The sequence below is a fragment of the Phaenicophaeus curvirostris genome, chromosome 2, assembly GCF_032191515.1.
Source record: "Phaenicophaeus curvirostris isolate KB17595 chromosome 2, BPBGC_Pcur_1.0, whole genome shotgun sequence".
Classification (NCBI taxonomy): domain Eukaryota; kingdom Metazoa; phylum Chordata; class Aves; order Cuculiformes; family Cuculidae; genus Phaenicophaeus; species Phaenicophaeus curvirostris.
Window position 1 is genome coordinate 20,267,281 of NC_091393.1, and position 27,879 is coordinate 20,295,159.

The 27,879-nt window shown below is 36.8% G+C and overlaps 1 protein-coding gene across 4 annotated transcripts in view; it reads left to right on the forward strand.

The window, feature by feature from the left end:
- Positions 1-27,879, forward strand: part of KHDRBS2 (KH RNA binding domain containing, signal transduction associated 2) — a 358,444-nt gene that overhangs the window by 323,543 nt on the left and 7,022 nt on the right. For 2 of the 4 annotated variants that reach the window (XR_011336927.1, XR_011336926.1), the window contains exons 9-11: positions 15,284-15,457; positions 17,397-17,448; positions 27,426-27,635. Coding sequence is in view for 1 of the 4 variants with exons in the window: in XM_069851484.1 (XP_069707585.1) it covers positions 15,284-15,381 (98 nt within the window). In the remaining 3 variants the exon portion in view is untranslated. Of the gene's footprint in view, positions 1-15,283; positions 16,301-16,714; positions 16,844-17,396; positions 17,449-27,425; positions 27,636-27,879 lie in introns of those variants that run through there. The other 2 variants (XR_011336928.1, XM_069851484.1) reach the window with 2 other exon arrangements.

The following is a 27,879-nucleotide window of genomic DNA, read 5'->3' on the forward strand; positions in this document are numbered from 1 at the left end:
TATTCCTACAGCTGTCACTGTAATGCAAACACAGTTCCCTTTGTATTTGTACAGAAATCATGAGACATTACTGAGATGTCAAAATGATTGCATTGCATAGTCAGGAATAATTTTTGCATAATCAGTACTCATAATACATTTGGATAATACAATGTGCAGTCAAGCACATTTTCAGTACTAAACAAGTAGTAATAACAACTCATCCATATGAATGTGTGTGGTCCGGTTCCCCTTTGCTTTGTTTCCTTTTTGTATGTGCTTTTATAATACCTGCATTGAAAGACCTTTCCTCACTTCTACAGATCCCTCTCCACCTCTCCTCCCAAATGCATTGATAAGGTTTTCGGCAATGCAGAAAAGCAAATCTGAGCTGAGCAGTAAGAATTACCACTCCTTCACTTTTAACTAAACTTCCCCATGCTGAATCTCATCTCTGTGTTTGGGCAACATATTTAAAGTAATGTCACTCTTCCTCGAATCCCTCATTTGTAAAACTAGAATGTTACTTGTTTTCCCAGCAGGGGTTTTAAATGGACTAATTAGCTAAGGCTTACAAAGTATTCAGAGAGTGGGATTGTGACTAAATTTATGCTCTGCGTGAAGCTACGGTTTGGGTTTTTTTACATTCAGCAGCTGAAACAAACTCACAATACCTCGGTTTGCTTTGCTAGACTCGTCTCAAAATACGCAGTTGATAACTGTGGACTTGCTTTTTTGCTTACATTTGGTATTTGAATACAAAGTTCTTGAATAGTTTTATCAGTAACCTGTAACATACTTTAAATGTATGTACTTTCTGAAATCAGATACATTTCTGTCTGAGTGTTTGTGCCGCTGTAGGTTCACTTGCTTCAGCGCGTAAGTATGTTTGCTACTTCTGTGCCCTGGAAACCTGTGAGTGAGATTCCTTCATGCCAGAGTAATCTCTATTCATCTGAGGAGGTAATCTGAGTATGTAGAGCTACAGAATATACACTTAACTTTCTAATTTCCTGAATTCTTGGCACATATACTGGTGTTCTCTCTGTATCCAACTTTTTCAGTGCGTCCTACCCAGCCACCCTTTCTTATCCTCATGTAGTTTTTATTCTAATTCTCTGCTTCTAGAACTATTCCCAGTTCTCTGCTTCTTTTCGGGATGTTTTACAATTCATTGTTAGTCTTCTGAATCCATCCCACTGTACAAAATCAACTGTGCCTTAGTACTGCACCATCCTGTAAAAATCAAGTCTTTCTTTCACCCCAGTTCAGTTTCATACCTTCTTTTACCTTCCACAATAAGACTATATTTCTCCTTTAAAATCCTTTCTGGCATAGCTTTGTAATTCAGAATTCCCCAAACTCTGGATGAGACCACAGACAAAAATGGTACATGGATATATAACTGATGTCTTCTTGTTGTGTCTTGGATGCTTAGTGTAATGACTTATAATTTCATTCTTGTGCCTTCCAATAACGGTATCTGAATTATCAAAAATTGACTAGGTTAGCATTTCTTTATTTTCTCCTGTGCACCCTCATGCTTCCAACTTAAGGAGGACAGTTCTCAGTCCTGAGAAGGTTTTCTTTTCTCCTTTTTCAGTAATTAGATTCACCCAAATAACAATGCTACTTCACACCTACAATTTTTCCTTAAGGTATAATACACTCCCGTGTGAACTGTCTGCTATGACTTTTCTTCTTTCTTTCTATCTTGGCTCCTGGGAAGCAGCAGGTGGGTTTTGTCTCAAAGCTTCTTCTATGCCCCTTTTAAAAGATCTTTTGGAGAGCTCTGACTGGGGACACTGTTTCCTCAGCAGTCCCTTTGATTTACACATTTATGGAACATTCACGGTAGGGCTGCAAAACTCACAGTGAAGCTTCAGAGCAGCCCTTCTGAACGTCGTGTCATTTTCAGGAAGTCCATCTATTTTGAGTAGATTGAACTACTAAGCTAGAAAGGGCCTCAGTTACTTAACCGAAGCTGTGCAAGATGAATTCTTACACACTATTTATCTCTGTATAATCCACAACTTGAGTTAAATACCTTGACTCCTTCTTCAATTTTTTTTATGTGAAGGCTCCTGAGAATTTGAACTGCTGCAATTCCAACCAAGGAACCTCCCAAGACAACAGCAGAGCCAATTGAGAGGGACATATGTAAAATCCCACTATTTCCCATGACTTAGGGATGTTCCATAATGAAAATTCCTACCACAGAAACCTTTTATACAGTTAGACAGCTAAACCCTGCTGCAATTTGATACCCTTGCCACCCAGTCTCTCTCAGACGGATCAAAGTAGAGACACTTCAAAGCATTCCCTGCAGCAGCCCCTGGGCACATGGAAATACTTTACTAAGGCATTATGAAATTCCTACAAATTTTCAATAGGATCAGGATTATGCAGCTACTGCTAGAGGATTTTTAAGATCACTGTTTTAGGTTGAGGAACATACATTTTTGTACATATGCCTGAAAATCTTCATATGGACATAGGCATTTTTATGTGAGTGACAAAGAAATATCTTTAGCGGGTGCTTTAAAAGGCCGGTCACTTAAAGTACTGTATAATTTTCAAAAAGGTCAAGCATCCTCATCTCTGATGACATTCAGTAAGCATTTATGATACTTATGTCACTGAAGGTCTTGATACCTGCAGACATGAGTTTAAATCTAGGATTCCAAACTAAGATGACGGTGTCATTTTAATCTGATGGTGGTGCTTATATTTTAGCATTGGATTAGTTTATGAACAAACATTTATATACATTGCTCTTACTGTACTTTAGTAATTTTATATTTTCCTTTCTAGCACTGTTGTCGTTTGAGGAGTTATCTAGGGAAAACATGAATTCAATGATTTGTCTTATTAAGCAATTAAGATAAAAAGTATAACTGAAAATTGAGTAACTAAGAGCATTTCCTGTGCATATGTAATATCATGCTTAAGTCCAAAAAGGCATATTCACTAGACAGGACCACTGTAAAAGACAAGCTGTTTATAAACCGTTCACATTCTCATTTCTTTCTCTTTACCTTTTTTTTTAGAGAAACCAACATTCTCAAGACAAGTGTTGTGGTGTTCAGCCACTGTAGAAAGATAACAGAGATAATATGACTTTTTAGCAAGGTGCATGCAATACCTTATAAGCTACATTCTGTCTCACTGTTGTTTCATCTGAATCTTTTTTCTGCATTGAGCCAGAACAGTCAAGGGGTTTTTTATCGTTAACTATTTCTGTCTTAGTTATTCCAAAAGCTGGGGACTCTAGCAGAGAAGCTCTGCCAGTTCCTGCTGCAGAAGGCTGAAGAGGCTTCTGCCTCTGCTTCCAAAGTTTGAAACTACCACAGCAAGGATGGAAGAAAGCGAGACTGTGCCTGTAGTTAGTTGCTATTTTTTCATAGCCTGGTGCATATACTGCCTTGTATATTACCTAAACATGGTGATGATTTATTTTTTAATGCCAGGTCATGAACTGCAGTATCTGAGAGCCCAGTACACATGGACTTCTGTTGCTACTACTGAAAAAAAAAATCAGAAACCATAGGTAGAAGGTGAAAGGAGACAGTTAAAATCTATAACCTCCTAAATCACCACAATGAAGTCAGGATAACACCATATGCCAAAGTTCCTAGGCAAGAGTTAGGAAGGTTAATCTGTAACTTGTCTACTACACAAAAAGGGAACCCCATTCACATTCCTGCTCATGTTCAGGAAAAGCTTGCAAGACTGTTTACTGCATGTGCTGCCACTGGAGCAAGGAGACATTATTTAAATGTGTTCTATCTTCACCAGAAATTTTCAAATGTTTACGTCTTATCCAGTTGCCACATTTTGTAGTGCATATTTTACCCCAGTTTAGTGCTCAGTTGTAAACAACTGGTATTTGGTTTTAGAATAATTCCATCTTTAATTAAAATTGGAAAGTGTAACTGTTTGGTATAATTCCTTTTAATGTAAGACACCATTTAAGTTGTAAAATGCTGCCACAATGATTTAACTGACTATTTCACAAATAATTCCCTACCGACCACTCAATATGAGAGCTTTGCAGTTGTGATGGCAATTAGTTTACTAAGTCATGCTCTACTCAGAAAGACAGCACTTTGTTAACAAATTCTTTATAGGGTTTTATAGTGCTACCAACTAAAAATATACAGCAATGTTCCACTTTCTTACTACCTTGTTTATTTTTTTTAATATTGTGTTTGTCCTGAAGAGTGTATAGAGTCATAGAATCACAGAATAGTTAGGGTTGGAAGGGACCTTAAAGATCATCTGCTTCCAGCCCCCCTGCCACAGGCAGGGACATTCCACTAGATCAGGTCACCCAAGGCCTCATCCAACCCAGCCTTAAACACCGCCAGGGATGGGGCAGCCACAGCTTCCCTGGGCAACCTGCACCAGTGTCTCACCACTCTCATGGTGAAGAAATTCTTCCTAATGTCTAGTCTAAATCTGCCCCTCCCCAGTTTATACCTGTTCCCCCTTGTCCTATCACTTTATGAATAGTCCCTCTCCAGCTTTCCTGTAGACTCCTTTCAGATACTGGAATATACAGTCTCCTCAGAGCATTCTCTTCTTCAGGCTGAACAACCCCAACTCTCTCAGCCTGTCCTAATATGGAAGCTGCTCCAACCTTCAGATCATCCTTGTAGCCTCCTCTGGACCTGTTCCAACAGCTCCATATCCTTCTTATGTTGAGGATTCCAGAACTGGACACAGGACTCCAGAAGAGGTCTCACAAGAGAGGAATAGATGGGCACAATCCCCTCCCTCACGCTGCTGGCCACACTTCTTTTGATGCAGCCCAGGACACTGTTGGCCTCTGGGCTGTGAGCGCACATTGCTGGCTCATGTCGAGCTTCTCATCAACCAGCACCCCTAACATCATCGAGTATCTTGTGGAATAACAATGATAGTTTCTGCTGAACAATTGAAATTAAAAATAAATATAGAATGAATTTTGGGGAGGAAAGAGTGTATGGAGGGTTCAGACTTATGAATTCTTATATGTACATTGATTGAAGAGACATTACCTAAGAATGTTTACATTTTCATACTTCATTATGAAACATACATTCATTTCATGGAGCAACTCAAGTAACGACCATCTTAATGTGAAATAAATTCTGTCTTTATTAGTCTATGGCAGTGACAAAGCCAGATGAAGCCATGCTGCAATGTCTACAGAAAAATATTTGTAATTTTTGGAAAAGCACTTCTTAGCATTTTCTCTGTAAGTGAAAATAAGAGGTTTGTTTAGCTATGAAGTCCATGTTCCTTCCTCATTTTTAATAATAAATTGGTATTGTTGGTCACTGGTCCTAACATACATTATATGAAGGGTGCTAAGGGTTTCTTAACCTATTTTTTTCTTAACTAGTCCCATTTATGGCCTCAAGCTCTGCCAGGGGAGGTTCAGGTTTGATATCAGAAAAAAATTTTTCACGGAAAGGGTCATTGAGCACTGGAACAGCCTACCCAGGGAGGTGGTTGAGTCACCTTCCCTGGAGGTCTTTAAAAGACGGGTGGATGAGGTGCTGAGGCATATGGTTTAGTGACTGATAGGAATGGTTGGACTCGATGATCCTGGGGGTCTTTTCCAACCTAGTGATTCTGTGATTTAAGTCTTCAAATGTAGGAAATTAAGTGCTCAAATAAGGAAGTTGTTGATATACAGATGTAAGAAATATAGGTCTGATTCTCCTCATTACAGCATTTGACTTCATATAGCTTGTGATTACAGGAAAAATCTTTACTCACATTAATTAATAATTAATAAATCCTACCATTGATTAGGCTTCTCAATGGCAACAGGAAGCAGATTGTGTCAGTGTGGTGAAGTCTTTCTCCTGTGCCTCAACAGAGCACCTGGCAGGCAGGTTAGCACATGCTGGGTGCTTCTGCACTAAGACAGGAACAGGAGTCCTCCTATGAAGCCAATTTCCCAATTGTCTCCATTTATCACTGTTCTTTTCACATCACTGAGTGGGCTCAAAGTGCATGACTTCTAGTTTGAAACTAAACCTGAAGATGTACTCCCAACTGTTAATGAGATTTCAGTTCAGAGGCTCAACCTAGGGCCAGTCTGGAATGGACAAAATCTTTAAAATCCATATAGTGTGAACATCAGGTCCTCCGCATCACCTGTCTCACTCTACAGATCTCTCCTATTTGTATGCACTAGGTACTTATATTGCTATAACACCTGAGTCCTGATACTTTCCCAGCTGTCCGGGCTACTACATATGTCATGCTTCTGTCCCAAAAGATGCTGAGCCTGCCTGACCACCTTTATTTTGGGGTGACAGAGGCATCTGGTTTTTCCCTACGCGGGAGGCATGTATACACCCAGCCCTAGGAACTCAGAAGTGCCTGTAAGTCTACCTGTATAACACTCTATTTTTCTTGCACTAGAAACAGGAATCATGGACAGAAGATACACTAAATAAATTAGCATTCCTTTAACCTTCTATTTCAGTTATTCCTATACTTACTAGGGTATCAGAAATCCAGTTCCTACTCCATGAGAAAGAATGAACTGTCAAAAGCATTTCCTTGATTTTCTGCAAAATTTTATCAATTCTTTTACTGGAGGAATCACCTTAACTGTCTCCCAAATAGTATTCATTCCCTCAGAAGGGATTTATGATTTTCAAAAGAGCATGATTTTCAAAGTCTGCAGAAAAAGGAGCCCATTTTGAATTCAACTATGACAGCTCCTGTGGGGATGATACTAACGCTACTGCTTTTTTGTCAAATCAGTGTTTTAATTAGGCTATATTTCTTTAGCAAGTTCCATATTTAAACCTGTCACATTCTTTTAAATGATTGTATATGCTAAAATTTTTGTATTTCAGTTATTATGCTACAACACAGAAAAAAAATCTAAACATAGCACAAGAGAGTGCTTTTAATTTATAACAACTTGTTGTGCTTTCTCTATTACTCCTGAATTATAAGTTATTTTCCATGACAGAATAATAATAAGTAAATCATGCAGAACTTTCTTATGTAGTATTTCAAATGGTAATTTCGCTGCCTTTTACTGTGGAAACCATGGAGTTGGAGAATCTAAGACATAAGTCCTGTAATACTGATGTGCATGTAGTGTTGACCATCTATATTATTCCAGAGACACTGTATCACCACACATTTCATGATATATTACCATGAAGTAACACAAAACCAATTTTTTTCTGAAAATAAGAGGAAAATAAAACTTCCACACTGTCACATTCAACCCTACCTCACAGAAAGACTGTTAATAATATCTTTTCTCCCTTTGTTGCAATTTTCCAAGCCTGTGTATTCTGATGCTTTCCTGTCTGAGACAGATGTTCACTGCAAAAGTGTCTGAAGCCTTGTAAGAAATTATTTTTCTAGTAGTCATTACTGCTCCTCTCCTGCCATTACTTAACCCAAGGATGCATGAGCACTTCTCATCAGCTCCAGTGCCAAGTCAGCTGTAGGATTTCTCTGATTCTCCACTACCAGTTTAAGCCAGGGCAGCTCACAATACTGAAGTAGATTTGGAATATCCAGGTAGTCTAATTTGTTAGTCCTACTGAAGATACTGTACATTCTATGCACATAGGGACATAGGACAATACGATTTAAAAACCGTTACAGCTGAGTTCAGAAAATAGACTATTAAACAACAAGGTTTTCCTAGCATTTCTCCTTTTTCAACCATATATATTGTATATGCAGTAGGTTTAGTAAAATAAGTGGCATTTAGCATGGTGTTAGTATGTATCGTGGCTTTGAGTCTTTTTCAAATACATTTTTTTGTTTTCTGACAAGATTCCACATTCCAAATAAGAAATGTACTATTTGTGATTTGAAAGACCCACTTGAGCTATTTCTCTCATGAAGTTATAAAATGCGTAGACACCAAGTCAGAAGATCCTGTGTTTGTTGCAGGCTTTACAGCTAAGCAACAAGAAGGCAGAAGATTGGAAATAATTAAGCAGATGCTCTGCTTTACACAAGAAAAAAAAAAAGACAAAACCTTCTATCCTTGATTTTGTTGTCTAAAATAAAACATACTTGTCTCATTATGACACAAGGAAAGTGCAACTGTCTTTTCTGGGTGGATTTATGGGGTGAAATCCTGATTTTATCAATGTTAGTTGAACTTCAGTCATTAGATTGCATAGGGCAAAGTGTCCAATCATTGTTCACTACTTTTTTCTCCGTTCATCTTTTCATGGAGGGTAAAGTTTGGAGGCTTACTAGAAAGGCAGGAGAAATTGAATTATCCAAAGAAAATTTATTCTAATTTTCACTGTTCTTATTTTAGTGTTAATTGTCTGGTTTCTGTAGGGTCTTCTGCTCAGCACATCTCTAGCACTTTTCTCTTACTGCTGAAGCAATTAATTACAAATCAGAACACCCCAGGGAGATGGGTATTAGTGTCTCATTCCAGCAGCGAGGAAGCCATACCACAAAATATTAAAAAATTGTCCAAGGTCACTGAGCAAGCGAGTAGTAGGACCAGTAATCACAATTCGTGAATGCCACTTATCCTCTATATCTAGGGTGGTGTGTTCTCTCCAAATATATGCAATATAATAAACTTGCAAAGAAAGCAGAGATATCTTTTCCTCATAAGAAAGAAAACTGTTCTATTCTGAATTAAAAGTGGCTTCTATGATTCTGTTAGCACTGAAAATTAAATGGCAAATCAAATTAAGCCATAGCCTTAATTGCTGTTATATACATCTTAACTATCTAAACAAAATAGCACTTTTTATCTCTTCCCAGCCACCTGTCCCCAGAATAATTGACCAGAGATGAATAAACATGTGCACAAATATTATGGTCAATATTCAGTTGTTTAAGTTACCAGGAAGAAGTCGTCATCATCTTTTTATTAGTACAAGAAATAAGCAATGAATATACATGGAAAAATTATTAAGAAATAACATATTCATGTGCAAATCATTTACTGTTAATACATTTTTTTCTTTTAAAGCGCATCTTGATATGATCTGCCTTTTCATTACTTTTATTGTTGACCTCTTTGCATTTGTGAAAGTTTTATTCAATGCTGAAAAACTCCATGACAAGGTTGCAAAATGCTGACTGAATAGTAGGAAAAAAAAGTGCTCTGAATATGTGCTTTTCTTGAATCTTGTACTAGAAGACATTTAAGCATGGGATGATAGCCACTACTTAGGGTACAATATTTCAGTATATGGATCCTTAGGAATTTTTCTGTGCTCTCAATGTTATACAGGTAAGATCATAAGACTGGAACAAAATAATGTGTGTTTGTCTCTGTTGTAAATTATTCCATTTAGTGATCCCTGTATTCAAAGGAATTTCAAAGGTTGAAAATACTGTAAACTTTTTTTTTTCCTTTAACTCTCCAGTTTAAAAACACCCCACAACCCTAACTTAAATTCTATGTTTAAATAGTAGAGCTGTTGAGTCTAGTAGCAAGTGATCAAACAATAACCTTTAAAGATAGTCTCAGCTAATATATCAGCAATGTCTGTGATAGATACTGGAAGTATTTATATAACTCAGTGAACACAGCAACTTAAAATTGAATCGGAATTGTAAAAAGCAGTGCTAAAATACTAATAAATAATTTCAATCAATTATAAATCAAGGGTGCTGATTGCCTGTGATAATAGCAAATAATCTAAGTATCTTAAAGATGAGCTTCCAATATAGATCCACAAGGAGCATATAGCAAATGGAAAAAATTATCGAGTGTAATTAAAAGGGCTGTGCCTATGACTTCACATTTTGTATCAAAGTAGCCTCAAAAAAATTTGCTATGACACTTGTTACTGCACCCAAAGCAATCTTCATGCCCAAGCACACTTAGATTCCTCAGCTGCAGACCGTCGTGCCTTTCTATCATGCCACCATAACTTTTAGTTTCTGAAAGTGAAGCACCTGTCATTTCTTCTTAGCTAAGAATGGCAACATCTGAGAGATGACCCTGTTGGCAATAACCCCAAATTCCTGGACCTTCAGTCCTCAGTTATTAAGCAGCTTGTGAGCATTTCTTTTCAATCTCAGCCTTTGACACCTCATAGCACTGGTGACAGAAGTGAAAAGAACAGAGGTGTCTACTAGAGCAGGAGGACTGGATGGCAAGCTGGATATCACCGAAAGAGCAGATAGGTCAGACTTCACAGGGTTTCTTTTCATGGGAGTTAGAAGGAATAAAAGGTATCAGCGTTAAACCACAATGACAGCCCTGCATATTCCTTCAGCTCTTGGGTGCACTGATTTACAGACTTGGTAGCAGTTCTCTTGATTACCTCTCCCAGACTACAGTTCTTACCTGCTCTTCACCTGAAATCTCCGTCAATTTCCATTTCATTAACATGTCACCTTATGAAGATCAAATATGTCCATAGTCTAGGGGATAAGCAGTGAGGGAACAAGGTTCAATTCTCATTTGTCTTGCATGAAATAAAATATAATGAGCAGAAGTTCACATTGAAACACAGAAACTCAACTTGGGAACCAGAATGGCTGAAGGGTCTTTTAGAATCATAGAATCATTGAATGGTTTGAGTTGGAAGGGACCTTAAAGATCATCCAGTTCCAACCCCCTGCGATGGACAGGGACACCTCCCACTAGATCAGGCTGCTCAAGGCCCATCCAACCTGGTCTTGAACACCTGCAGGGTTGGGGCAGCCACAGCTTCCCTGGGCAACCTGTCCTAGTGCCTTGCCACTCTCATTGTGAAGAAATTCCTCGTTACATCTAGTCTGAACCTGCCTCCTCCAATTTATAGCCATTCCCCCTAGTTCTATCACCGCAAGCCTTTATAAAATATCCCTCCCCAGCTTTCTTTTAAGCCCCCTTCAGTTACTGGAAGGCTGCTGTAAGGTCTTCCTGAAGCCTCCTCTTCTCCAGGCTGAAGAACCTCAACTCTCTCAGCCTGTCCTCATAGCAGAGGTGCTCCAGCCCTCTGATCATCTTTACAGCCCTCCTCTGGACCCGTTCCAGCAGTTTCATCTCCTTCTTACATTGAGGATTCCAGAACTGGACACAATACTCCAGGTGAGGTCTCACAGAAGAGGAATAAAGGGGCAGAATCACCTCCTTCGACCTGCTAGCCTCGCTTCTTTTGATGCAGCCCAGGTACAGTTGTCCATCTGGGCTGAGAACACCCTTCTGTTACCCAACGAGTGTCCCAAATCTCTGTGTGAGTACTGACGTAGTCTATATGGCTTTGATCCTTCAAGACTATTACCGAAGACAGCGCTTTCCATTTTCAGACCCCCATGATGCTGAATAAAAGATGACACCTTGGAGTACTGGAATTGTGGAATTAAGATAGGAAAGAGCAAATTTGCAGATCAAGAAACCTTTAATTGCTAGGATTCAGTTATATTGTTCTTCATTAAAATTCCATGGAGGAAAAGAACACTAATAATATGATTTTCTTTTTTCAGAATGGCTGGCTTTTGTAACTTATTGTTATCTTGTGGTTCAGAGACTCTTTATAGAGTTGCCTCATATCATCTTGCTTTCTCCACGATAAATACAAAATCCTTTACTGATGTGTGAGTGGTAGAGGCCAATGTTTTTTCCAGTTGAAGACTAATCCCAAAAGTTCCATCTATGTTTTGGCTATGGATTCACCTGTTAATGCAGTGGAGTCTATCATGCAACATCTACAAGAGCTGTTAGCTGTTAACCGCCTGCTTATGTGTTAATGATGGTACTATCAAATAGATATAAATTGGTCGTGATCTTATTAAAGTGTAATTCAAGCAAATAGATCCACCATGTTACTGGAAAAAAAAAAAGAGCATAAGAGACTTGTACCACAAATTAGGTTTTTGTTCTTGTTCTGTATCAGAAGCTGGTGCAGCCCCAGCAGCAATTTACCTTAAGAACACTGTTCGTCAAGGAAAAACAACTTCTTCCAATGGATAATATAAAGTAATTTTTTACTATATGAGTACTGGCAGAAAGACTATGTGTTTCACCTTTATATGAAGGTTTTTCAGTCCAGAGGTGAGGGAGGTGAATTGAAGGGAACAAGAAATTGGTTTGTCTTTGTGTTGTACATTTAGTGAGTATTTTTACTACTTTAGTCATTTTCATTTATATAAATAAAGCTTCTCCTTTTTTTATCTAAATCCTAGTTCTCCCCAAGGCCTCTCTGCAAATTCAGTGACACTTCAGCAAAGGGTAATTGAAGCTGCAGCACATTTACAGCAAAATACCATTTTTAAAGGGTATAATGAAACATACTGCAGAGGGACAATTTTTAAATTCTTTTTATGAGAACTGATTTCCTGTAGGAATGAGAGACCCGAGGATTTAGAACTATATCTTGTTGGCTGCCACTTCTTCAGCTCTCTAGGCAATAGCTTTCCACAGTAAACTTTGGTTTCGTGTGACCATAAAACTCCTGGTATTCAATAAGAGAACATCCTGAGCACCTCAAAGTAAAAGAAAATAAATGGAATGCACCAAAGAAAATCACCACAGGAATGTTTCTTGTTCCATAGCAAGAGCACTTGCTACCAAATCTTCTCCAGAGAGGTCCACTCCTAATGCTAGCTAGTCTGAGCCTTACTTCAGCTCGGCAGCTGATATTACCATCCCCAAGCTTTCCCCTCCACCCCAGGGCAACAAAATAATAAAATATAGTTGCAGAGAAGACATCTGGCAGAGAAGCAGTAGCTTTCAGAATTTTAATAGCCTTTATTATATCTTATATTTTCATTTTTCTGCTTTCATATAGCATTATAATATATATTTCCTTTTTTTACAAAAGCCATCTCTGATACTTGGTTTAACCTTTCAGTATTTTAGTGTAGACTCAGCAAATTATTTGCTCACTGGCCACAAAAGTCAGCAGTGCTTAGCAAAAACAATACCAGCAATAAAACCACACCCACTGAAAAACAACAGGCTCATTAACTAATATGTTTCGGTTTGGTCAAACTATTTTTGTTACCTCTGCTCAATCCTAGAGTCTCTGGAATATAGGTCATTTTTTTGTGGTTGTAGATCAGTAGCAAAATCATACTCCAGTTAGTCAGGTAAGAAAATGGTATATATTCTAATTTTCTAAGTGGGCTATTGTGGGTTTTTTCCTACTAAATGAAAGTGCATATCTAATTAATTTCATTTATTATTCAGGGAGATTTTTTAAAATCTTAAAAGTCTTTAAATGTTATAAAAAAATACCCAGCAGCAACTTTCAAACTTCAAAGGTGAATGGCAAAGAGGAATTAATTCTTTCTTAACATCTACAATGTTTTTATTCCTTTTTATAATGAAGTTTGGACAATAAGGAGGTCAGTATCATAGAATCATAGAATAACCAGGTTGGAAGAGACCCACCGGATCATCGAGTCCAACCATTCCAATCAAACACTAAACCATTCCCCTTAGCACCTCGTCCACCCGTGCCTTAAACACCTCCAGGGAAGGGGACTCAACCACCTCCCTGGGCAGCCTCTGCCAGTGCCCAATGACCCTTTCTGGGAAGAATTTTTTCCTAATGTCCAGCCTAAACTTCCCCTGGCGGAGCTTGAGGCCATTCCCTCTTGTCCTGTCCCCTGTCACTTGGGAGAAGAGGCCAGCTCCCTCCTCTCCACAACCTCCTTTCAGGTAGTTGTAGAGAGCAATGAGGTCTCCCCTCAGCCTCCTCTTCTCCAGGCTAAACACCCCCAGCTCTCTCAGCCGCTCCTCATAAGGCCTGTTCTCCAGCCCCCTCACCAGCTTTGTTGCTCTCCTCTGGACTCGCTCCAGAGCCTCAACATCCTTCTTGTGGTGAGGGGCCCAGAACTGAACACAGGATTCGAGGAGCGGTCTCACCAGTGCCAAGTACAGAGGGAGGATAACCTCCCTGGACCTGCTGGCCACGCCGTTTCTGATCCAAGCCAAGATGCCATTGGCCTTCTTGGCCACCTGGGCACACTGCTGGCTCATGTTCAGTCGCTGTCAACCAACACCCCCAGGTCCCTCTCCTCCAGGAAGCTTTCCAGCCAGACTTCTCCTAGTCTGTAGCACTGCATAAGGTTGTTGTGCCCCAAGTGCAGGATCCGGCACCTATGTATTCTATGTATTATACATCCTTCTCTTTTCAGTCTCTTTCATGAACCATAAAAAGGGGGTTTCTTCCCTAGCATCAGAAATCTTGATCCTTACTTTTATACTTTTCAAACATCACTATTCTACACATACCTGTAATACAAACATGCTGATCACCAATAAAATAACATGGAAAATAACTACCATTTACAACAGTGATTTTAGAATAGCTTCTCTATTTCATTACAAAGACATAGGCAAAGCAACTTTAGAGGTGCACGTAGAAATCTTGAAATTTCTTGTGAATGTGTATATGTCAGATGTCTTCTAGGACTGTTGTAACAGGGGTAATGTTGTGTTATGCTGTCATATAAGATAGATCTTATACTATGATTTCTGCATTTCCACTTCAATCACTGTGCGATAAGTTGAAGTCAGTGGAAGACAAAACCAGACATCATTAGATCATCCACTAGCTGATTCAGGAGAGAGTTCAAGTCTGATGTTCCACTGCTGGACCACAACTGTAGGTAGCTTCCTGTTTGTTCCTTTGGAAGGCTCAGCTTCCAGAAATATGTTCTTAAAGATAGAGAGGTGGGGAGAAATCTGTAGAAGCTTTGTGAAAAGTGAACTAACCTTATAGTTTTTAACTTGTTGTTCCTGAGTATATTTTATTCATACTAATTTTAAAAAGTACTGTAAAGATAATGCAAAGTAAAAACTATTTGGCAAAACTCTTTTGCTTTAATATAGTAACTTTATTTCTGCACATTATTTTTATTCCATTATTTTCTTTCTTTTGGTCTCAAATGAAAGTGAAAAATCAAATGAATTTGAATTATCGTTTCATAATACAAATCTTCATCTTATTAACATACCAACTGCATTAAACTTTATTCACATTGGTGTGTTAGCTTGAATGCTAGAAACTCAAAACTCCAAATAAATTCTGTGCTGGCAGACTACTGAAATGATTTTTCCAGAGCTGACTGTACTGCCACCACACTAGGTATTCATTCTGTACTGAAATCAAAGAAGTAGAAGGTTTTTTTCATCCTGAGATAGACAAGTTGCCTGTGTAAAGAAGTAGAAGTATAAGCTTTTGTGGGAGGATAAAGAAATGGATGGTAACACCATCCTCATTTTATTTTTTTAAAGCTTTCAGCCAAAACTGTTGAGAATCTGACAGCCATTAGCAGTGGCATCATTTTGTTCTTTCAAGTTTAGATATTTACAAAATATGTTTTTCTCTTCTGTTTTTAGCACAAGAAGAGTGGGCCACAACCCGTTCCAGCCTAAAGGCACCACCTCCAAGGTCAGCCAGAGGGGGTTACAGGGAACACCCCTATGGTAGATATTGAAGGTCCTCCTCATCTGTGACCTCATCTCAAAGACAATTAATAGCCTGTGGTCTCCACATAAACAGCAACAAGACAAGTAATAGTCCATTTCTTTTCTATCCTAGGGATTACTGCTCATTACTATCCTATGTACTACTTGTATTTCCTATAACATTGGAATGACATTGGCATTAGTCTTATTTTATAACACGGACTTAAAAAAACAGAGACAAAAAAACCTTTGGCAAGCATTGTCTATAAACCATTCAAAGTTGATGTTCTGTTGGTTGTATTCATTGCTGTGTGTAACTTAAAACGCATGACACTGTTACAGATCTTGAGTCTCTCTACATACTAGCTAAGGCTGAGTTTTTGTTTAGGGTTGCTGAAAGACTGTAATATGATTCTTTTTTTTTCTTTCTTTTTTTTTTGAACCAGACAATAATCAAGCTGTAGATAAGATGTTTTAACCTGTCTTTTTTAATATATGTTAGTTTAGATTAAGATGTTCGATATTAAGTTTGTAAATTTAATTTTAAATGCTGTTTTAATGGGGTTGAAAACAAGCAGCTACTGTATGTATGTAGCTAACTGAATTTGTTCAGTGTTTTAACCTGTATTTGTTAAAAAAAAATCACATAAAGTTCCATGTGTAAGCTTCTCTAAATAGGAAACCATAATTTTGTCAAATATGTTTGCCATAATTTGTCAATAAAGCTGAAACCTTTTGTAACAAACTAAATTTGGGATTACTTGTTTTCTAGCTTTAAATGCCTGCTTTATTTCTTTTTCAAGAGATGCCTAAAATGTTTTTTATATAAAAATTACAAAAATGAACCCAAGCCTGTTTTAAGATTTTTTGTGTAAGACTTTAAAAGTTGTATTAATAACTTCTGGTTGTTAAATAATTTAAAAGTTAACAAACTAAACTGTTACATGAATCATGGTTAGTATCCACTAATGTATAACATGTTAATGGAAAAAAATGCTTTAGAACAATAAATGGATTTTAAACTATCCTCTAAGCTTGATCTTGCTAAACACAAACTCTGATTGACTTGTTTGTATTAGCATGTCTCTCGTGAGAATGTAATGGAGTTTAAAGAGGTAAGATTACTGCTTACCACTGTTAGATTGTCTAAATGCTAGTTCTTCAACCTTTGAGTTTCCCCGCACATTAAATATCCCATTCAACATGTAAGCATTGCATAGATTCACCTATTTGTTTTCACTCAGAAGAGTGCGTTGACTGCATTTTTCGTAGTATATAACAATTTGTCTTGATAAACAAATCATCAGTGTCACTGCCCAGTTGCTGGTACTCAACTTTAAAAACTTTATTTGTAATTTTCAGTGCTAAATATCACCGCCCTTGAAGGCAGTTTAGAGGGCTGATATTTCTTTTGAGACTATCAGACTTGATGGCTGATGATTATTAAGGAAATATGTCGCAGGACTCAAAGGATGACTAAACGTTAAACAGGTAATAATAGTGTAATTTTGAGTATGCAACAGTAATGTTAAATATTCTCAGTTATTAATTTACTGATAGTTAAAAAAGTAAACCTACCAAAAGATAACAAATAGGTATATAGGCTATTAAAACAACTAATTAACATTAACTAGTGACAACAAAATTATTCTACAATATATAAACCTCAAGGTAATAAACAGAACTAAAATTAACAATAATAGTAATGCAACTCTTGCTAACAACAAATATATAACCTAAATTTTGATGAAAAAGAAAAGAACAGAAGACCTGATAGTAGGGACACCAAAACTGTTAATCCTTTAAATACAGTCTTTTTGTTTACGGTGGCTTTTTGTCAATGTGATTGGTTTACTTTTTTGATGAGAATAAAGCACAGGCCTATTGCTGTTCAGTTTGTGAACAAAATCTCTTGCAGCTGGAGTTGCATGCTAACTCTTTTTGAATAGTTTATGAAGTGTATGTTTTGTCCTTTGAAGTGTTAATATGAACTGAGTAGGCTACATGATGGTTACATTGAGTTTATTCTGTCTCACTATTTCAGGGACTCACAGGCACTGGACAGCTAAGCAGCAGATCTGCTAAGAAGTGTTCAGGTAAGCTCTGCTGCATCTCAGGGTTTTTATTCTTATTTCTAATTTTATCTGTGCATTGTTTTCACTAACACACAGGAACATTTTCAGCTAGAGTTTTAAAATAATTCTTTTCAGTAATGTTTCTCTGAATACCATCGTAGTATAATGGCAATCAAAACATTTGCTTTTACATGGTATAATACCCTTCATTTAAATAACAGAAGTCTTCTTGTCTAGCCTTATAATGGTAGATATTAAGGTGGTACACTGTATAACTGCTCTTGCCAAAAGTAAGAGCTGATGTTTATTAAAAGCATGCCTACATTTTTTAAAAAAAAGGTTGTGTGACACAGAAAGATACAATAATGGCTTACCTTTGCTTCTCAAAATATTTATCATTTCTTCCTATGACAAAAGTAACTATAAAGAGACAGGAGGTTTGGTATTTATTTTTTCACTTGATAGGTTTGTGGGGTTTACATTTTAGAATGGCAGAGATATTAATGGTATTGCCATACATGGAAGAAGGCATAACTTTCTATATTTGTCTGTTAAAAACTTTTAAATGTATAGGTGTATCTCGGGTAACCTTCCTATATATACTTTAGATTATATATGAGATTTCCAATCAAAGGCAAATGTCATTGCTGGAAAGATAAAAAAAAATAATAATTCAGCTCAGATGCAACTTTGTCCACTCACTCATAAGTATCAGCTTAATCACAAAAAGTACAAATTCTCTTCCTCTCTCATGATTGTTAAACTAAATAAGAGTTAATAAACAAAACTGATGATGTTGCACACCGAGTACACAATCCCAGACACATTTATTACTCTGGCATCTTTTCCCATGATTGTGGTCTGGCTGATTTAACATATTCCTGCTATCGGTGTATTCAACAGTTACTTACAAACCACAAGTTGTGTTGTATAACAAGAAATAAAGGGCTTAATTTTCCTCTCCAAAGGGTTGCCTCAAGACCTTTATAAATTGATTTATGTGTTACAACCACTTTACACGCCAAAGTAATAAAACATGGCATTAAGATTTGTCTTTATATTAGTCACATCAGTGTGAGCATACCACTACAGTAAAAAGCTTCCATCTACGCACCCCGCATACAGTTACACAAATATGCTTCAACCAGTATATGTCATATCTATACAGGTAGGAAAAACACTGTCCATTGCTATAAATAAAGTTTCATATTGGTGTAACTGTGATTATAGCTTATTATACATTATAGCTTTTATTATATTTCAGGAAATGTCCATATGCCTTACTCAGATTATTACATAAAAGTGTGAGCAGGTCATACCTTATCTAAGTGAGATCCAAGGCAAAGTACATAAAATTAATTTCTTACTTGTGCGTCATATTTTTATGTGAGGGTAACTGATGTGAACTCCTGGAGGATGGACTCCATTAAATACAGTTTCATAGCAGAGCAGTGTCCTTTATTATCTCAAAGTCCATCTTACAGGCATTATTTCACAGAATCACAGAATCACTAGGTTGGAAAAGACCCACTGGATCATCGAGTCCAACCATTCCCATCAATCAATAAACCATACCCCTCAGCACCTCGTCCACCTGTCCCTTAAACACCTCCAGGGATGGTGACTCAACCACCTCCCTGGGCAGCCTCTGCCAGTGCCCAATGACCCTTCCTGCGAAAAAATTCTTTCTGATGGAGCTTGAGGCCATTCCCTCTTGTCCTGTCACTTGGGAGAAGAGGCCAGCACCCTCCTCTCTACAACCTCCTTTCAGGTAGTTGTAGAGAGCAATGAGGTCTCCCTTCAGCCTCCTCTTCTCCAGGCTAAACAACCCCAACTCTCTCAGCTGCTCCTCATAAGACTTGTTCTCCAGCCCCTTCACTAGCTTTGTTGCTCAATTTGTATAGATTTAAAAAAATGCAGAATATGTCAATAAAATAATGCATTGTGAAATAGTCTCATATAAAACCTAATTTTAAAAAGTACATTAATAAGTCATATAAACAGAGTTTATGCAAGTATTTGTTCTATTGATTTTCAGGAAATTAGTATGAAAAGTTACCCTTGAGTGGGTGTGTTGTTCTGTGCTAACTAGAAAGTATCTTTCACATCAGTTTGTGAAAGAGTAACAAGAGAATCCATTTATTCCAATTAACAGTCACCTTTAGGTCTTCCATGAAAAGTTGTGATGTATTTCACACATCCATCAGTCAGGTCAGCCATAATTCAGAGGTTCTGAAAACTTACAGGTGTCATCAGTAAACACAGAACTGCACTCGTGCTACAGGTAACCCAAGACGCTAATCACCAGCTACACAGTTTCTTTGGACGAATTCCCATACAAAGTAGGAATTTTTTTTCTTAATTTTTTTTCCTTTTTAAATGGAGCTGTCTAGTTTTGAAAGATTCTTTGCTTTCATGACGTAGTAGATAATGTGTGCACTCCTGGGTGAAAACCCCAATTGCCCTAAAAAGCTAGGCTACTTCATTTTAGCTGCAAACAATGCACATTCCAAAAATATTTGTTATGAATACAATCACTGAGCAGGTTTCTAAACTGATGATTTCTGGAGATGAGTTATGCAACATTTGGTAGTCCACATTGTTGAAAAGGTGATCAGATAGCGGAGTGGATGGCACAGTGATACATTTTGTAACTTCATATGTTATACTGAACACAATTTGCCGGAAATTTCTGTGAGAGGAGGAGGAGGGAGCAATTTTCATGTCCAGCTAGAAACAGAGTAGGGTGAAAGCGCCAAGAGGCTGAGAGCATCGTCAGTTGCTGGAGCAAAACTCACAGAGTTGCACCACCAGAGATAAGCTCCTGGAAAAGTAACAGATTATGAAAAATTGCACTCCCAGACTGTTTTGTCTAGCAGATTTCTTGCAGATATTCAAAAGCCACTGTAACTGAAAGAATTAATTAGATATCCCTACAGTAGCAACCTTTATGAGAAAATGAAGTAGAGCGATGTAACTATTCCTTTCCTATACAGCTTATCTTACACTATTTGAACAAGATCTTAAATATTTATACGAGTAAATGAAGAACCTTAGGAATTACAGTATACCTGACCTCACCTCAAAGTTTATTGAAATGTTTTTCTAGCTCAACAAGGTCATCAACCTCCACTCAGAATCCATAAAGCTAGGAGATACTTCTTACTGCACATGCCCTGTTCAGTCTATAACCCAATAATTATTGCGTTATGCTTGAATGTGTGCTGACTTCTAAATCGAGTAACACTGATGCTAGTGAAAGCGAGTGAGTGCATGTAAAACAGATTGCTGTATCTATAGTAGTTCTGAAGGAATGGATGCGAAGACCTGGTCACTAACAACAACAGATTTGAAAAGCTTGTATCTCTCTATTGCTAGGGAGCTGCCAGACCACAGCTGGGACTGGGTTTAAGTAAAGCAACTGAGTTCCATTAGAATCAGGATAGTGCACACGTATGAGTGCACCACTTAAAAGGCTTGACATTTTATCATGAGAATATGGATTTATGTCAGTCCTCATGAAACAGAAGCCAGGATTATTACCAGAAGGTTAAAATCAACGAGCAAGTGATATGTTGTGTCAAATTAAAAATAAATTCCTCTACTAATGATGTATTTTCTTCATGATTAACAGTAGGAGTGTTGCTTTGGGTACTGTCTTTCTAAGTAGTCATATCCAAAGTTTTGTGAGAATCAAATGATGCGTTTAGAAAATTATAAATAGTGGCAAAAGAGAGTTATAGAGTAAGCTAAATGTCAGAGAGGAAAAGTCTTTGTTAGCTTTTGAAAGAAGAATATCCATTAAGAAAGAGACATCTTAGAAAGTTTACTATTCCATATTGTATTAACTTGCAAAAGTAAATTAAGTCAGGATTGTATATAGACTAAATAGGGACATCACTGGATATCAGTGTCCTCTATACTATTTACTTAGCAATATCTTATAATCTGTAAAGTTTACGGGCACATATCTCTGCTTTTATGAAAAAAAAATTATCTAAAATTAAAAGGTAATATCCAAGAAACTTAACCTAAATTTCCTAAGCACATATATATAGAAAGATTTTTTCCTGTAATATTCTGAAGCAATACCAAATCTAAATAAAATTATAATCTCCTCATAGAATCTATTTACTAACAACTTCCTAGCAAAGATATTAAAGAAAATATTATTTCTTTTCAGAAATATAACATGAATTCTTTTATAATGCTGTGGAACTACAGTAAATGGCTCAAGACTGTAAGATGATGAAGTAGTTTTGGGAAATGTTCATACAGTCAGAATTATAGAATAGGTTATAAATTCATCCTATGTGACAAAGAACCTATTTATTCCAATATCAGAATGTATGTAATTTTAGGGTTCAGGAAGGCAGAGTTCATTTGCAGATGGATTTTAACAAAGTAGAAGTGAAAAAAAATTACTATGAGATTACAAATTTTATATCAGAAAAAAGCAAAAATTTTACCTTAGAAAAATTGAATTGGTGGGCTGTAATTACAAATATGTCAAAAGAACAAAGGCCATATTTGTAACTATTTCAGGTGATCCTCTCTGGCCAACATTAACCGAAGTACAAGAAGAACCCTAGTTAAAAAAAAATCACAGGAAATGCTGAAAATATTTGAATGCTAAACAGAAAAATAAATCTAATGTCTTCTGAAGTTTTTTGTCCACCATTAAAAACTTAGATGCACTTTATGACCTCCATCAGTTATTGGAACCCAAGAGTTACCAAAAACATATCCCATTATCCATTTTACTGTACTGGTCTATGGAGACAGGAAAGGCACACAGGTAACCAATCAATTATGGATTCAAAGAAAATCACCATCTTCCACTTTGCTGCTAGCTAATTACATTTTTCTAGTCATTATTATGGCTCATTGGGACCTGACAGAAAGCCTAGAAATCATTAAACTTTTCCTTTTTCTTCAGTTCTTTGGATTTGGGGGTTTTTTGCTTTGGGTTTTTTTCTGGTCCTGTAGGTTAGATGCTAACATTCATTTGGAGACATTAAGGAAAATGATCCTCACTGAAAGATTTGCTGATCTATGTAGTTATTAGGCAAATTATGAGCTTTGCTTATGAATATGCTGATGTCTTTTAGTGAAGACATGCTGTATACCATGTTTATTTTCCGAAACAGGAAAATTGAAAGGTTAACTATGGTTCCTGGTATGAGTACAGGAAGGATTTTCTCTCATTTCACAATCCCTGGTTGACTAAGTCACTTATATTATAACCCAGCAGAACTTTTTAAAATTTATTAAATACATCTCTAAACCATGCATATCTGCAACAAAGTTTTCTCTCTCAAACTCCTGTAAACTTAAGCATAAGAAATGCAGATTTCTAAACTATGAAAACATATCACTGTTTCAAAGGTGGTTTGTTCCTTATATAAGTCCTAACAAAGGGCTGACCTTAGTACTTATTAAAAGATGTAAATGTCCTTTTCTAGAATAATTGAATTATCTTTGACATCTAGGATGCTTTACTAGAGAACAGCAAGATTTTTTGAGAAAGCAATTTCAGGCTTTATATTTCAAAACTGCAAATCAGAAGGAAGGTTTATTGGAGAAAGATCATATCCATGCTATAATGGTATGGGTCATTGTTCACATATTAAAAGTGGAAAAAAAATCAAAGAAAAGACTCTGAAGTTGATTTTGTAAAACCTGTGTATGCCCAAAGAATTTTTTTAAGGTGCTTTATAGAAATGATCAGAACTTTTTGATATATTTTAGCAATATTTGGGTTTACAAGTAGGACAGTGGAAATGCTTGAGTGTCCTGATAAGAATAGAATTAATTTTGAAAACAATGTTTCCTTTTCCTTTATGTTACTGCTATGCCCTATTGATGTAATTGAGGTATAGTTCCTTGTTATACAGTGTTATTATAAAGTGTGAGAGTACCTGTTTGTACCATGTCTGGCACTGTTCTTGCCATGCTGGGTGTGTTAGCTGATGGTGGATGGCTTATTCACCTGAAAACAATAAATGCCTTTGTATATGACCTTGCATCACAGGACCTTCACGCTGTTTTATCACTGACAAGTCAGAGTTGCAAACCACTGAGATGCTTATTTATGACTTCTTAGCATCCTGGGTGTTTTCTTTGTTCTTTACTGCTGCATAATAAACAGAATGAATCGTGTGGATGTTTTGTATCATGATTTATTACATTCACTTATGACTCCGTATTCATGACAGTGTGACTGAACTTGTTTGCAGATCAGGCAAAAATGGGCTGCCCACTACTGCCGTGAAGTCCTGTGGGATACATGCTTCATGGAATTTAGTGCTCATTCGAAAGAAAAGAAGACAGCTATCTATTATTGTAAGACTAAGAATAAAGCATAGCTCTTGTAAGGCTTGAATAACACCTACGGAACTTAAAAAAAAAATGCTGCATTGAACACAAAATGCTTACTGAAGGAAGCAAGCATTTTAATCTCTGCCTTGTAATAGAGAATTAGAAAAACAGTGAAGCTGAATGATTTGGCTAAGGTCACTCAGCAGGTCAAAGAAATGTAATAAAGTGCAATTAAGAAAGCAGCAGGTGATGGTGAGAAGTTGCATCAAAAAAATGAAACATAGGATGTATTTGGAGCTGTGATTTGTTTTGAGAACTGAACTCTCTCATCCGTGCTGCAGATACACAATTATATTATCACTTGAAGCCTGCTGAGCTTTACCAAGCAACTGGATGAAGCAGCTAACAGAATGTATGCATGTAGTGCGCATACATACATACGTATGAAAAGCTTATATTGAAGAAGCCTGTTATTATTCTCTTTTTCCATTTGCATTATAGCTGTATTTCTCTATATCTGCATCACCTGTTACCATGGTAAGTTTCTCAGGCTGTATGTCTTTGATGAACAAGAAATAGATATGTAAACACTGATAAGGGCTTTAGACTCCTCATAATACTCAATGCATTCCCTGTAGCACTGAGCACAATACGACTAGACCCCATATTTTTAAATGTCATAGTGCTTCTAATTCTAGAAATAAGAAAAGTTCTATTTTAGAATATCATAGGGATATTTTTAGACTCAGAGCTGTGTTTTTTTCCTTACTTTGGAGTCTACTTAGCTAAATTAATGGAAGTAAGATATGGCTCTGTGATAGGTAGTCCACAAAAACTAACCCTAAGAATATGTTTTAGGATCTAGAAAATGGATTTATTTAAAATCATTTTTGCACTAGGTTCTTCATCTGGATTTATGTGGATGTCTCATTTTCATTCACAGCTCACTCATATAAAATACAGAATTCCAAAATAAGCTATACAACTTTAATATGCCATGCTTCCATTTCTCTCATTTATTTTGTAAATATACTGTTGGCAGGGCTGGTAATACCATCTACCAGTAAAATCATCAGTACTTTCTATAAATGCAATTGTCTTCACTTCAAATAAACTTCTCCGGGATAGGTATCTGCTCAGTCTAAGGATTTTGACCAAAATGCCAAACAGTTCCAAAATATACAAGATTATGTTCATTTACAAAATAATAAGCTTTTCTTTTATCAGCAAATGTCTGTGAAGGTATATTGCAAGATGTGTTACAGTACCCTCTACTACTGGTTTCTCACGCACAGGAGAGTAAGAATTACTTTCTTTTGTCAGAGCATGAATCTATCCTGACCTGTATCTGTTTTCTATCAGATCCAGAAGTGGATGTTTGGGGTGCATGGTGGTTGGGTCAGGGGAAATATGTAGAATGAGTAGATACTCTGTTTGTATTAGCAAATTAAATAACATCAGAGTGATCCTATCACAGATTTGTCTTCCCAGTGCTCATATTGTTAACTCCACGGGCTTGCCTAATGTACTAACAGGCAGCTGTGGTAATATGTAAGGACGGAGTGCCCGAATAGGCTCTTATACATAGAACCACTGGTGTTCCCAGGTTCTGGGGTCTGTGCAGTAAATTGTGTTACAAGAAAAGCGGAACGAGTTTCATGACCAAACAGCTGAGTTTGACTGAAACAAAGGAATGGATTATATTCTTCTTCAGCAGCTTTACCAGAAGGGTTTGATGTGCAAACTGATTGAAGAAAAAGCTCACTAATGCAGTATTTCTCGAGGTCTTACAGAAAATCCTGGGATCTGATTTTCATCAGAATTGCAAGTAGCGTCATCAGGAGTTGTGCCTGACTATGAAAAGTGCTTTTTAGAGTTAGGTATTTTTTAAAAGATGGATTTCCCAGGTTATGTAACAGGGATTAATGATTTATTATTAACTCAGAAAAGTAATAAAAATCAGTCACACTGATGAAGCATTCACATACAATAGCCATAAGTGTCATAGAAAGCCAACCACAAAACTCGTAGTTTTGTCAGGAAAATACTAAGGACTTTGAATAGAGTTAAGTAAATTAATAAAGGAACAACACATTGAATAATGAGGATAAAAGAAATACTGAATAGCTATTCTTTCTGTGCCTTTTCTTATGTGTGAAATCAAGCAGAAAAAAAAATTAACTCAGCCATTATAAAGACTACATCAAATCTATATATGAAAGGAGCGAATGAGGGTTTCACCGGCTCATAATTCATATTTATCTGACTTCAGAGTGCTTGGCTTGTTTTAACCATTTATTTTGCAAACCCAATGTTTATACCTACATAGCATTTTCCATCATAGGAACATGTTTCTACATTTAGGGAAGGGCTTACAGAGTCTGCAAATCGGGGCCTCCTGCAGTTTGTAACAGGAACTTGGTTTTGGTAGGGGGAATTCTCCTGAGGGTCCCAGAAATTATTTTTTGATGCTGCCATGAAAATCTGTTTGTTTTGTAGAATATGATGAGACAGCCAAAGAACATAATGAGACATTAAACTTGCTAGAATCTATACAAAAATATCCCTGTTGCCCTACCCCACCGATCAGAATCTTTTTCTTTTATGTGAAATTACCTTAGTGTAGCATTTGGGGAAATAGTGAGCATGTTCAATACCTAACTTTTGCCACTACAAGTACCTAGGGTACCTATGCATTCAGTGGAGTGGTCTTTGCTTACAGAAAATAATTCAGGGTACCTAAGCCAGGTACTCTAAAACACTATATTGTCTCTCCATTGGCTTGTTGAAGAGACTAACTAACTAATGAATTTTAAAAAATAACTCTGTCTTCATGCTAAACCTTCAAATCATCTCTTGATCCTTTGATTTTAATAAGAACTGATTTCAATTAGTCTATTAGTCTCTCATAGACCTGATTATGTTAATATTATCAAGAAATGAAATACAACTCCAACCCAACTTGTTCTCACAATTTCTAATTGTCATCCATACCAGCACTCAGAAATAATTTGCTTACTATTAATATAATTACCTTGCTGTATTATCTGCATACAGAGTGTTGGTGCTTATAAGATTCACTGCCACAACACTTCTTTTTTATTGCATTGATAAAAAGATACTCATACAATTGTGCAAGGACCATGAGGCTTCATCTGAAGTAGATGATTACGGGTGGATAAAAGGTAGTGAAGGCAGCACTTCATAAATTTGCACTGTTGTAAAAAGTATGAAGTTAAATGAGAAAACTGAGTTTAAATGTTATCACTGACGTTCCATACAGTAAGTTTACAAAAAAAAGTTTTAAAAGTTTTAAAAAAATGAAAATTAGTAATTAGTTTTTTCATTTTCCTTATTTTTGGTTTGTTGTGCTTATTCATCACATTAAAGACCCTAAACAGATGATCATATGCTCTTACATTCTACATATTTCTTGCAGGGCACAGGAATGTGTCAGAACTGTGTAGAAAATTATTAATTTTTGTAATTGCTTTATCTCATTGCTTGCAGAATTTAGGAGGTATTGTCTTCACAGATTTTTCTGCCATCCAGACTAACCCTGTGTCACAGAGATGCTGTGTGAATATACATAAATCATTTAAGCTAAAATATTAATGTGACAACTAATTTTGTGTTTTTAATTTAATATGTCTGCCCAATTTTGACTTGATTTTCAGATTTTTGAAGCCCTTAGGCAAGTATTGTACCTTTTGAATGGTGTTCAGAGGATTGAGAGTGTTCAACATCATTTGCAATAAATCAGTGGGATCTGAAGGACTGAGCCTCAGGTTGGGAATCTGCAGAGCCCTGAGTTGTGGACTGGCCTTTACTACCCTCTCTAGGATATGTCAGCACACAGACTCAACAGAGATCTTCCAGTCTGTCAGGTGAGCTGTGGTATTCATCTGTATGTTTTTAGTTCCTGTTAAGCATGAGATAATTCAGCTTACCTCAGTCTGCAAAAAATAGGATTATTTTAAACTAGTTCACCTTATGTCTGCCTTTGGAAGAGAGCTTGTGTACCTGAGGCATATTAGTTTCATACAGGATAGCTTGGTAGTGTATCTAAAGTTCTTATGCCCTCTTTCTGTGGTAAAGGAATACAATATTTAATCATCTTTCTCACAGAAA